At 40.9% G+C, this 13869-nt stretch overlaps 2 protein-coding genes across 26 annotated transcripts in view; one reads left to right on the top strand and one right to left on the bottom strand.

Annotated features, from left to right (window-relative positions):
- Nucleotides 1–13869, bottom strand: part of LOC134754821 (TLD domain-containing protein 2) — a 305854-nt gene that overhangs the window by 7172 nt on the left and 284813 nt on the right. For all 25 annotated transcript variants that reach the window (XM_063691223.1, XM_063691226.1, XM_063691222.1 and 22 more), the window contains 3 exons: nt 11857–12016; nt 11318–11552; nt 9235–9340 (listed from right to left, as the gene is read on the bottom strand). In XM_063691223.1, coding sequence (XP_063547293.1) covers nt 9235–9340; nt 11318–11552; nt 11857–12016 — 501 coding nt within the window. The remainder of the gene's footprint in view (nt 1–9234; nt 9341–11317; nt 11553–11856; nt 12017–13869) is intronic.
- The window catches only part of LOC134754971 (uncharacterized), a 567282-nt gene that overhangs the window by 488811 nt on the left and 64602 nt on the right, over nt 1–13869 (top strand).

Genomic DNA, 13869 nt, shown 5'->3' with positions numbered 1-13869 from the left:
AACTAGAAAAGATAGAAAGTTGAAATTTGCACACCAGGTTACATTTATAATGTGTACAAGAGATAAGAAGCTATTTTGAAAAATTCAACGGGGATTTTTTTTTTAAGCTAGGAACTTGAAACTTCATGAAAAGGTATTAAATTTAAATAGAAGAAAAGTAATTTCAGCGTTTTTGGAAATTCATCCTCTTAAGGGGGTAGAAAAGGGGATGAAGTATTGTATGGGGATCAAGTTTTATATTGTTAGGAATTTGAAACTTCGTAATAGGACATTTTCATAAAATACTATAAAAGTAATTTCAGCGTTTTGAAAATACTAATAGGGTTAAAAAGGCGTTGAAAGTTTGTAACGGGAACAATTTGAGTGGGGACTTGAAATTTTTAGGATATTTTTGGTGCTTTTGTATTCAGCCCCTAATAAGGTTAAAGAGGGGTTGAAAGTCTGTTTCAGGAAACAAATCCACGCGGACGAAGTCGTAGGCAACAGCTAGTTTATAAGGTTGGGATTCCACCTGTCCAATTTCTTTGTCCAATGTCATTGCATCTCACTCTCTCATTAAGCAAAATGTGAGACGCAATACACATTGCATTCCATCAAAGCTACATTTGGAAATGTAGCCGAACACTCGGCACGGTAATATGCATGAGTAGTCTTAGTGTAACCCGTTCGAATTAAAAAACCGCAAATCGATCGATACAGGTTAGCCGTTTGGCACACGCATACTAGAGGTCAAAACAAAATTTTTGACCCGCAGTTCCTAAAAAAATTTCCCCGGGGGCGGGGGGGGGGTGTGGTAAAACATATTTTTTTTTTGTATGGAAAAAATATTTTTTTTTAAAACCTTTCGTGTGTGGTATCATACGAAAGGGCTTTGTGAGGCGAATTTAAAAATATACCACATCATTACATTTCGGCCATTTTTAACATACCAAGTTTCGGCTCCTCCAAATACGATATAGCTGATTTTTTTTTGTACAATATACCACAAATGATACGTGATATCCTCATATTCGATTATTGCCGAGCTCAGCAGCACACATGTCGGTTGCCACGTGCAGGGCGTTTGCATTAACAATATTAGCTACGCGGACGACATGGTGCTGTTGAGCGCGTCACCCTGTGGTCTCGCGAAGCTTATAACGGTCTGCGAGCGATACGCTGCAGCACACGGGCTTAAATACAACGCTGTTAAGAGCGAACTGATGGTGTTTGGAGTCTGAGGTAAATGTCCATCAACAGTCCCATTATTGAAACTAAACAACAACCCGCTTAAGTTGGTAAGCAGTTTTAAATACCTGGGACATATGATTACCTCTGACCTCAAGGACGGTGCTGACGTCGAAAGGGAGCGCAGGGCGCTGGCTGTTAGAGCGAACATGATTGCCCGCAGGTTCGCTTGTAGTTCACCGACAGTGAAGGTAACATTATTCCGAGCCTTTTGTACATCTTTTTACACCAGCAGCCTTTGGGTGAACTACACGCAAAGACAGTACAGCGCCCTGCGAGTACAGTATAATAATGCGTTTAGGGTGCTGATGGGGCTCCCTCGCTACTGCAGCGCATCAACAATGTTTGCGGAGGCGCGTGTGGATAGTTTTGCTGCCATCATGCGCAAAAGAGCCGCTTCATTGTTGTGCAGGGTGAGGGACAGCACCAACAGCATCCTGGCCATGTATGCTGACAGGTTAGATGGGGCATACCTGAACCACAGTAGTGCACTCCACATGTGCTTTAAGTAAATAGTAGTGATGTACCGACTATTGATTTGGCCGACTAGCCGACTAGTCGGCGCTTGGATGGCCGATTAGTCGGCCGACTAGTCGGCTAGTCGGCCAAATCCATAAATCATTATTTTTTTAAATTTACATTCGGGTGATCACTGCAGTAGCTTTGTCTAAGTTCGGATGCATTTGAAAAATAATTGTTTTGCTCCTTGCGTCGCTCAAGCTTTCCGTGTGCAATTTTCGTACATTTTATTTAATATTTCAAGCAATTTAATGATAATTTAATAAAGGAAATACATATTTAACGTGATACATATTACGACAACAAACCGAATAAAAAAAATCCGTCCAAAAGCCAATTGCCATTTAAGCATTTTGAGCAAAATATATTTTCCTTAAGAGACCCGCGTTTTGTGAGGTTGATATCTTAGTGGCTTCTAGGAATTTAATTGAAAACACCTCAAATAAAAATTACCTACCTACTGTAATACTATTATTATTGTACAACTACATAATAGTTATTGTACTGACTGTGAGGACATACATACTTTTTTGATATTTCGACAATACCTGTCCAAGGTTTGCCCTAGATTGACATCTCTTTTTTGTGTGTGACATTGTTCATTTATTTATTATTAACAATAAATAATAACAATATTTTAATATTTTACTTCATAAATTGTTGTTTTTGCTGTTTCAATTTGAAGCTGACGATCTTTTAGTGAAAAGATTTGGTTGCTAATATCCTTTTGTGTAAAGAACTATGTCTTATTCTTTAAGAAAATTAATGAATCTATCTTGTTATCTACTCCCTACACATAAGTTGAATATATTAATATGGACTAAAATATTCGTATGCACCATTAACAGGTTTAAAGTACAATTTTATTAATTTGAATAAAATGCGTATTCACCATTTAATAAATGTTTGCTGTTTATTTGGTTTGTTTAGTATGGTTTCCTGTAAGTAATAATAGGCCGACTAATCGGCCATTTTGGCCGACTAGTCGCCGACTAATCGCCGACTACAAATGTGGCCGGATAGTCGGCTTTCCCGACTAGTCGGCGACTAGTCGGTACATCTCTAGTAAATAGATATGTAAATATGTAGATAGTTAATAAGTTTGTGTGTGTACCTACTAACATTAGTTGTAAGATTAAAATGTGTCACTAACCAAATTGATCTTTTGTTGGTCTTAAATAAATTTAATTTAATTTAATTTATATCCAACCCCAAGAAAGCAATTTTGAAAATAATTTCATTAACATTTTTTTTTAAATTTTTTTAATTTTACAAACTGACACAGTTCTACTTCAATGCCTATTTTACGAGACTTATGGAACTGTGCTGCAGATACGGTACATATTAATCATAAAATGATACGTAATATCCATATATCGAACGGGAAATACCTCTTCAACCCTTTAACTGCGCCTTTTCATCGGTTGGTATAGTTTGTTTTGTTTTTGACACAAAATATCAAGATTCTATCCTTCAGATACGATATATGTACCTTACTGATTTTTTTTTGTACAATATACCATAAATAATACGTAATATCTTGATATCTAACCCCAAGACAGCAATTTTGAAAATAATTTCATTAATTTTTTTTTTATATTTTTCATGTGTATAATATTACAATAATGAAAAAAAAAAAAAAAAAAATGAAATTATTTCCAAAATTGCTTTCTTGGGGTTAGATAATAAGATATTATGTATCATTTGTGGTATATTGTAATTCGACCTATCAAAATTAAACATCTGCCAGCTCCCTGGCTGTCCGATGACATTAGGGCTCTAATCGCGAAGAAGAATTTAGCTAAGTGCAAGTTTAAACTGAAACCCACGGACAAGAACAAAGCTAAATACCACGCTTTACGTAATCGCTGCAGCACGGTGTGCCGTGACGCACAGCGGCACCATATTCATGAGTCAGTGGAAAAGGGTGAGCCAGCTAAAATTTGGAAATTTCTCAAGTCCTATGGAGTTGGTAAATCAAGCAGTACTTCAATCCCTAATGATTTAGATATCAACCTCCTAAATTTGCACTTTTCTTCTCCTGCTCTTTTCAGCGGTCCAGTTAAGGCTGAAACTCTTACTCGTCTTTCTTCTTCTCCAACGACATCCGTTTAGGAATGGATAACGGAAAGCTAACAATACTGACATTGCTCGATTTCACTAACGCATTTAATACTGTAGACTTCGATATACTGTTAGGGGTGCTAGGTACTCTCAATATATCTCCTGATGCGATTAGGTGGTTTCGCAGTTACTTGGAAGGTCGTCGGCAACGTATTAAAATAGACGACGTTCGTTCATCGTGGTGCAACACGCTAGCTGGCGTCCCGCAGGGTGGCGTGTTGTCTCCCCTTCTCTTTTCCATCTTCATCAATTCTATTTCTCTTAACCTCCTTTCTTCTTATCATTTGTATGCCGACGACCTCCAAATTTACTCTCAGTGCCCAATTGCGGATCTACCTTCTCTGATTCTTACCACCAACTCTGATTTAGAGCGCATTTTGCACTGGAGTTCTTGCTATGGAATTAGAGTTAATCCTACGAAGACCCAAGCTATTATTATTGGTAGCCCCAAGAACATAGCTAAGGTGAATTTTGAGAGTCTGCCTCCTATTTTATTCGATGGGGTCCAGATCCCGTACTCGGCCCAAGTAAAGAATCTGGGCGTGATTATGGATCGTACTCTTTCCTGGGGTCCGCAACTTAATGAAGTCGGTCGTAAAATTTTTGCCGCTGTGGGATCTCTTAGGCGTCTCCGCAACTTTTTACCACTTTCCACTAAAACCGCGCTGGCCCAATCCCTTCTTCTTCCCATTTTAGACTATGCCGACATCTCTTATCTCGATCTTACCGAAGAGCAATTGAACAAGATTGAACGGCTTCAAAATGTGTGCATTCGCTTCATTTTCGGGCTACGAAAATTTGATCATGTCTCCAGCTTCCGGTCACAGCTCAGGTGGTTACCGATTCGTTTCCGACGTAATACACATATCCTGTCTCTACTCTATCGCACTTTATTTATTCCAAATACTCCTGAATACCTTAAAAAACGGTTTAGTTTTCTTTTGTCTGTTAGGTGTTCTCAGAATCGCCTTCTTGCTGCCCCTCGGTCATCTAGTAAGTTCTACAACAAATCCTTCACTTTCCAGTCTGTAAGATTGTGGAATGCTTTGCCCATTGATATAAGACGTGCTCAATCCCTACCCATTTTTAAAAAACTTCTAAAAGAACACTATTTAAAATCTCTTTCTTAGTCTTGGTCCTTTCACTTACACATATATATTTTTCTTTTTGTTCACGCTACCTGGTCGTTATTCTTCTCTTGCTTGAATTCTCATTATGTATTTATGTATTTTGTGTAGGTTTATGTAGTGTATTATTGTTGCTTAAATAATATATGTAGTTTATGTAGTTTATTTTTCATTGTTTGTTATTTATACTTAGGTATTTGATTTGTAAACTTTACACCTTTGTTATTTTGCACTGCCCATTAACTTATTTCTAGCCACTGAATCGCTATCTGAAGGTTGTCTGGAAGAGATCGCTTTTTAGCGATAAGTCCGCCTGTTGTTACCTACTCACCTATGTCCTGTCATTGTTTGTAACATGTATTTTTCTTTGTAGTGCACAATAAAGTATTTTATTATTATTCTCTTTATTTATCTTTCATCTTAGGCTAGGTTTTTATAATATGGATATAAAAGTAAAATACAAAAACACTTACAAAACATTACAAAAAATATATAAACACATTATAAAAAACCTAACCTACGGTACCGCCGGCAGCGGGGCAAAGCCCAAGCTGCCGGTGGTCAGGGCCGCAGAGAGAGGAACCGGCGGACTATCCGCGCCGTGTCCAAGATAACCGCCTTCTGCATCTGACCCTTGATCCAACCACCCAGCGAGAGTCTCTCTAGGTGTTGGTCGAGACTCTTCGCAATGAGACCGTTCGCTGACACGACTATAGGAACAATGATCGTCGAGTCAACATTCCACATGGCGGTTATCTCGTGAGCCAAGTCTAGGTACTTGCTGGACTTGTCCTTCTCTGCCTTCACGAGATTCTCATCATGGGGGATGGTGACATCGACGAGCACAGCTCGGCGCTGCGTTCGATCTATCAGCACGATGTCAGGCTTATTGGCTACAATAGTCCTGTCAGTGATGATAAACCGATCCCAATAGAGCGTGGCACGACCATTCTCGAGAACTGGCACAGGTAAATACTTGTAGTACGGTACTTCGCGGTCCACAAGGCCATATAGAAGAGCAAGCTGCTGGTGAATAATCCTGGCTACGAGATTATGTCTGTGCAAGTACTCGCCGTTAGCAAGATGAGAACAACCGGAAATGATATGCCTGAGTGACTCTCCGGGACGGCGGCATGCCCGACAAATGTCGACCGTACCGTCCCTCAGGATATATTTCCGATAGTTGTTCGTCATCATAACTTCGTCCGCAATTGCACAGGCAAAACCCTCGGTTTATCCGAAGAGGTCCCCGAATCGTAACCAGTTCACCGACGCGAGCAGGTCTACATCGGGTCCCGTGAGGGCCTTGTAGAACCGCCCGTGTAGCTGCTTATCCTTCCATACCGCCTTGCGGTCCGCAGTACTTTGTACCACAGGTTTGTGCCAGTTCTCGTTTGCCAAGGAGAGCGGCGTGAGTTTTTTGTCTACTGCCACCACGTCACAATGTATCCCACACTCGTTGTTAAGGAAATAATTCCTGAGATTGCACACCTCGCGGTTGTGGAGATCTTTGGCGTTTAGGAAGCCTCGGCCTCCACACTTCCGTGGGATGTACAATCTCATAACTGACGAGCGTGGGTGTAACATACGGTGTGTGGTGAGCATTAGACGGACCCTCCGATCCAGGGCGTCCAGCTCGGTCTGAGTCCACCTTAGTATGCCAAAGGAGTATATGAGTAGGGGCATTATCCAGGCGTTGAAGGCGCGCACTTTGTTGCCTCCTGACAAAACTACTGTTAAGGACTTTTGTGAGCCGACTGAAAAAGCGCTCCTTCACCGTCCGTCTAATACCCTCATCCTCAATACCTAACGACTGTGACATACCAAGGTATTTATAGGTTTCTGATTCAGAGATAGATCTGAAAGACATAGTCTCAGAAAGTTGTAAATTTGTTGAACTTACAACCTTCCCCCGCTGTACATGCATAACCGCACATTTATCGACACCAAACTCCATTCTGATGGCGGTACTGAAAACTTCTGTGGTTTTCAGTAGCACCATCAAGTCTTGGTTATTTGGCGCAAATAGTTTAAGGTCATCCATGTACAGAAGGTGAGAAATGACTTCACCCTCTCTCCGAAGCCGGCAACCTAACCCTGAATCCTTCAGCAGGGTGCTGAGGGGGTTCAGAGCTAGGCAGAACCACAGGGGACTCAGACTGTCACCCTGAAATATTCCTCGCTCGATCCTTATAAAGTCCTGCGGGCCAGGGCGGTCATCCCCACCACCTGGTTGACGAAGGACTGTGATCCACTGCCTCATACATGCACTTAGGAAGGATATTAAAGCTGCATCAAGTTTATACAACTCCAATACCCTTTTCAGTCATGAGTGAGGCACCGAATCATAGGCCTTCTTATAGTCAATCCAGGCGGCCGAGAGGGCCCCCCCGTTCCGACGAACTTGTTGGCATATGGTCATGTCTATGAGGAGGAGCTCTTTAGTACCACGGGACTCAACCCTACATCCATTTTGAGCGGAGGCCAAAATATTGTTTGCGACAATATGCGCGTTGATTTTTGCTCTCAAAATGGATGTAAGGAGCTTGTAGAGTGTAGGCAAGCACGTGATGGGTCTGTAGTTCTTCGCTTCCGTGGTACTACCGGACTTGTAGAGCAGGAAGGTGACATTATTATTATTATTATTTGTATCTCCTTGGATATCACGGGCCTATAAATCCCGGTCTTTTGATAGGCTTGCGTGGGGATATAGATCCAACACGTAGAGGCCCCTTGGAGAGCTTTAATGTCATGTAGAACGCCTGCTGGAACCCGTTCACAGGCGCAACAATAGACACCCATGAACCGGTCGCAGCAGGCATTGGGACTATTGCAGAAAAAGTGAACAGTATACCGGTCTATGGATTGAAGTTTGGGTGGACAATGAGACTGGGCTATTGTAAAGAAGTCCGGACACCTGCCATAACAATGTTAAAACACGTTATCGAGGCAGGTGGTGACTTGCCGCTGACTAGATGGGCCCCTGAAACTGCCGTCGTGAAGACGACCAGGAGCAACACCGGTGTGAGCGGCTCAGGGGTGTCGAGAGGTGTGCGCCGCTTTCTACCCAGTGACTGTTAACAGCCACTGTGCCAACTCGCGTCTTATGCATCTTTCACTTCCACCCCTGGAGCATATAGCTCTTACGACTCCCCTCTGGACGGCCAATAAAGGCAAGCCAGAGCTGAGAGTCCTGCGGGTCCCCTTGGGGTCCACTCCGACCGACGAAGACACGCCGGAGACGGAGACCCTGACCGACTCTCTGGAGCACTCGGGTCCGTGGGGTCGTCACTCCCCAACAGCTCGCCATTATTATTATTGTACAAAGAAAAATCGATAAGGTATATCGTATCTGAAGGATACAACCTTGATATTTTGTGTCAAAAACTAAACAAACTATACCAACCGATGAAAAGGCGCAGTTAAAGGGTTAAAGAGGTATTTCCCTTTCGATATATGGATATTACGTATCATTTTATGATTAATATGTACCGTATCTGCAGTACAGTTCCATAAGTCTCGTAAAATAAGTATTGAAGTAGAACTGTGTCAGTTTGTAAAATTGAAAAATTAAAAAAAATGTTAATGATATTATTTTCAAAATTGCTTTCTTGGGGTTGGATATGAGGATATCACGTATCATTTGTGGTATATTGTACAAAAAAAATCAGCCATATCGTATCTGGAGGAGCCCAAACTTGGTATGTTTCGAAAATTCTTTTTGTTTTAATTAAAAAAATATGGCCGAAATGTAATGATGTGATATATGTTTAGAATCGCCTCAAAAAGCCCTTTCGTATCCACACATGATAGGTTTTGGAATTATTTTTTTTTCATACAAAAAATAATAATTTTTTTTAGGAACTGCGGGTCAAAAATTTTGTTTTGAGCTCTAGTATGCGTGTGCCAAACGGCTAACCTGTACATCGATTTGCGGTATTTCTTTGTAATTAGGGTCGAGCGGCTTCCGCTATCTCCATCAAAGCTACATTTGGAAATGTAGCCGAACACTTAGCACGGTAATATGCAAGAGTAGATTCATTAAAGCTACATTTAGAAATGTAGCCTAACACTCGGCACGGTAATTTGCAAGAGTAGACTCCGTCAAAGCTACATTTGGATTATTTGGAAATGTAGCCGAACACTCAGCACGGTAATATGCAAGAGTAGACTCCATCAAAGCTACATTTGGATATGTAGCCTTATGTAGTCGAACACTCAGCACGGTAATACTCACTCTCCAGCGCCAATGGAGATGTTGTCGTTGCTACCACGAATAAAATACATGTTGTCGCCTGTCCAACCCCAATACTTGAATTTGGTTTTCACCGCTGGCGTTTGATCTGTAAATGCAAAAATAACGATAGGGTTTATTTTTACCTACATAAGTTAACCAATCCAACATCATACTAAATACCATTTCCTTATACCTTATACCAATCTGCAAATAAGCTGGTATAGTCTGTCAAGCCGTTTTACGTCAGTAGAAAAACGCGGCAAATTTAAAAAATGTACGCGCGAAGGGGAAAATTTGAATTTCGCGCCTTTTCCTACTGACCAAGTTGTTTGACAGACTATATTTTTAATATAAGTAAGGTACCCGACCCATGTAATAAAGGCAAATCTAATTTATTTTATTACATATTAGATAAAAAAAACTATTAACGTCAGAAAAAACAGCAATGTTTATTTAATCATTTATTGAACCGTAGCTTTGGCTCGGAAAACAATGTTTTGTATTAATTGTAACCTTAAATAAAAACCGGTCAAGTGCGAGTTCGTTTAACTCGCGTACTAAGGGTTCCGTACAAACTTCCAATTTTCTCATGTAAATATAATCACGAAAATCTTGACCAGAAGCGTAATTGTGTACAGCGCCATCTATCGGCAAATTGGCTCCCTAACCAATTTGCGCGACCTGTATGTATGTTGGTTTTTCAAGGATACTTAATTATTTATCATGTGAACCGATTTCAACATTTTTTGTTTTATTTGAAAGAAGGTATTTTTATCGTAATATCAGAGACATTTCAAGTATAACAACAACGCAAATTGGCTTAAATTGCAAATAAAATTAGAAAATGTTTTTTGATAATTAAAAAAAAAAGTTCAAGATAGTGTGATTATATTTTTCTTGTAAAATTTATCATAATGTTATTATTATATAAGGGGGGGGGGGGGGGGGGGGTGATATTTTTTTCACATTTTCCTTCATCAGTCAAAATTGTGGTACGGAACCCTAAAAAAGCGATCATATGGTCCTTATTTGGTCCGCTGTCTCCTAATAAGGCCACACCCGGGCCTTATTATGGCATAATAAATATCTTTTTAATACAGTTGCTCAAAAAGTGTTAATTTACGTAGCTGTTTAGCGTGCGGAAAGTTGGTTTTCGCGAACTAGTGCTTTTTACTTTTAAATTTTTTTTAAATTTATTCTTGTTCCAATTCATGACTACTTTGATGAGTGTTAATATTAGTTTCCTTTAAACGTCGTAATCAACATAAAAACCTACTATTAATGTAAAAATACGAAAAATATACATATTTTATATTTTATTACTTACCTCTTCATCATTATAACACGTCTATTTTTTTATATTGAATATTGAAAAACCGTTCTTAATAAGTTGTCTGAATGGAACGGAACGCCTGTCAAAGAAGAGGCGTTTTTTCTTTCTGCTTTAAGTTTCCAAAGGCAACATTCGATATAGTTTTTATAAATATACGATACACAAATAATCGTAATTAACGATATTTGGGTAATAATAGTACAATGTTTTATGTTGTTGTTGTCTATTACGTGCATACAATACGTATTATAAAGAAATTCTAATCGATTATATGCATACTAATTTCATATTTCTTTGTGTTAATATTTCATACTGGCAATAAAATGTCCTTGAACAGAAAAGTGCCACTTTGATCCCTCCTAGCAGGGAAGAAAAAGCCAGTTTCCGAATAGGTGATGTGAAATATGAAACCCTCGCTACGCTCAAGATTCTAACTTAGAATCACTCGCTTCGCTCGTGATTCAATTATAGAATCTTTCACTTTCTCGGGACTCAAAATAAACACTCGCAAGAAAAACCAACTTTCCTCTCTTGTTGCACAAATAACTAATATGAAATATTTTTGCTTTGTTGAACGTACAGCCTCTAAATTGCTTTAACTAGGCCGTCAGGGGCTAACGTTTGATAATCTAGTTGCCGCAAGACGTATGATGCCGTACAACACCATCTACTTTTGTTTGGCATGGTTATGCTAAACACAAGTAAATGACGGCGCGGCCTGACGCTTGGGTTAATGTTTCGTTTTCGTACCGTGTTTTTCATCGGCGTCGACGGCGAGGTCGGGCGGGAGGGCGACGGCGGGGGCGGCGGCGGTGGGCGCGGGCGTGCGGGCCGTGGGCGCCGGCGGGGGCGGGGGCGGCGAGCGCGGCTCCTCCGTGGACGCCCGCCGCTCGTCCACGCGCTGGAACGAGAACAGCAGCGACTCGCCCGTGCCGTAAAAGTGCTCGGACGGGTGCAGCGCGCACGATGTCAGCGCACCGAACACCTGGACAAGTACACCATAATACTCATGATGATGATTGTGCAAGTAATCTAAGCAGATAAACGCGTAGGCTACTGGCGTAAACAATAGGTATGCGCATGTTTACATTACACACTTACTACACATTAAAGCTGCTGGAACAGCACACTTATTTATACCGCTGTCTGCGATCTGCCTGGGTGCGATCCATTATGACAATTAATTTAGCCACAGTGCGCGGTGAATACCGCCATATTAGTAAATAATGATATGTTAAGTTCAGTCGAGGAGTGGGTTTGAAATGATAAATGTAATAATGTTAAGTTACATTGTTCTGTGTGTCCTGTATGACAAGCAGCACGGGACTCTCGACGCGCTGCATCTTGCGGTACATGGATGCGAGCGAGAAGCCGTGCTGGCTGGTGCTGAAGGCCAGCGACCACATGTAGCCCTGCGCGCGCGCCGGCAGCACGCTGCACAGTTTCTCTCTGTAACAATAACATTATAACTATAGGGTATTTGACTTACATAATTTTAGAGTAAGTAAGTTGACGAAGCCTGTTGCGGATAGTGTGTTTGTGTTCACCTGACGAAGCCTGCGTTGCGGATATAAAATTATGGTCTTTGACTTATAAGTACCTAACGTCAAACCTGCTTCTTTTTTCGAGCTGCACACAATGATAGGTATTATACTGTACTGTACATGCATGAAGTCAGCGCAGCGCCCTTTAATGTAGAAGTAGAAATAATATCTCCTATATCTCCCTATTCATTTTACTTGTGTGTATCATTGGAAGACAAACCTACGTAAATATGTATTACCTACTATACCTGTTATGAGTATTATGATGCCATAAAATTCGCAATTGCAGAATTTATATTTAATTATAATAACATAATCGGTTAATGACATAATCCGTCGGTCTCTTGCCACCATCAATGTACCCGCTCTTCAAGAGCCGACTGGCATTATCAGAGATGATGGCAAGAGGCCCGATGGGATGTCCTTGGTTCCTTGGAGCTTGGGACGGATGTTGGTGTGGGATGCTACCTGCGTAGACACACTGGCACCGTCCCACCTCCAACGGACTAATGTAAAAGCGGGCGGAGCGGCGGAAAGCGCCGAAATTTTAAAACGTAATAAATATAGGAGCCTCGGTAGAGAGTATCATTTCGTTCCATTTGGAGTTGAAACTCTAGGTCCATGGGGTCCCAGCGCGCATAAGTTGTTTGCAGAAATCGCGAAGCGTCTGGTTGACGTAACTGGTGACCGAAGAGCTGGCGGCTTTCTCGCACAACGTATCAGTATTGCGATACAGCGGGGAAATGCCGCCAGCATCCTTGGTACAATGCCTCAAGGGCCTATTTTAGATTTAAGCTAGTTATTAATTTCGTTTACAGTACATATGGTGCTTCTTTCTCGCACTAGTGCGTAGAAGAGCAATTTTCGTGCATATGTCGAAAGTTTAAAGGGCCATATGTACTGTAAAACGTTGCACGATACACGTGCGAATAGGCAATTCGAAACTCGTGTCGATTTAAAACACTCCCTGCGGTCGTGATTTAATTTATCGCCCCTCGTTTCGAATTTCCTCTTTTCCGCACTTGTGTCGTAAATAACTATTACGTAGTACCACTGTATATATCTTGTATTATAATAACTTATAATGATATTCAATGCGTCAATGCATTCAAAACACGTCTACAATAAATTGAACGAGTCGAACACATGGCATGCACATGTGATGCTTATACCTAGTGTTGGTCTACCTACTAGCGTCAACTAGTGAGTAATGAGTGGGTATCCATAAACAGCGGCCAGCGGCTCATGGCTGGTTCCAGACACAATACGATTCAACTAGCAGATTAATTGTATGACAAGGGAGATAAGATGAAACTTGAGCGTAGCGAGGACTTCATGTGCTTCTCCGAGACGAGATAAGCCAACATTTGCTACCGTGTTATACACTCAGATTTTCATTCCTTATATGTATAAGAATAAAACCTTGAAATAACAATTACGAGTACAACAATAGGTCGGCCGGCCGCACGCGCCTTGGGTGTCCGGGTGCGGGGTGCTCGCCCGTGTAAAAGTAACAAAATTAAATCCCAATTTATGGACAGAAATATAAAGTGTTTTAAATAGTATTTTATCTACGCACATATCGTTAGTGCTCTAAAATGCGTTCAGAAACCGCAAGAAATTACCAGCATTAATACAACCAATTTTAGTATGAGCACTTTCTTATCTGTGGTAGTAGGTAAAATCTGTACTTTAATCAAGGGCCTGACACTCTTTGATAGAGAAAGATAGTCTTATTGCGATTCCTATAAGAGGAAA

The sequence above is a fragment of the Cydia strobilella genome, chromosome Z, assembly GCF_947568885.1.
Source record: "Cydia strobilella chromosome Z, ilCydStro3.1, whole genome shotgun sequence".
In the NCBI taxonomy this organism is placed as follows: Eukaryota; Metazoa; Arthropoda; class Insecta; order Lepidoptera; family Tortricidae; genus Cydia; species Cydia strobilella.
Note: the sequence above shows the minus strand (reverse complement) of the source record. Positions and strands in the feature narration are given on the sequence as shown.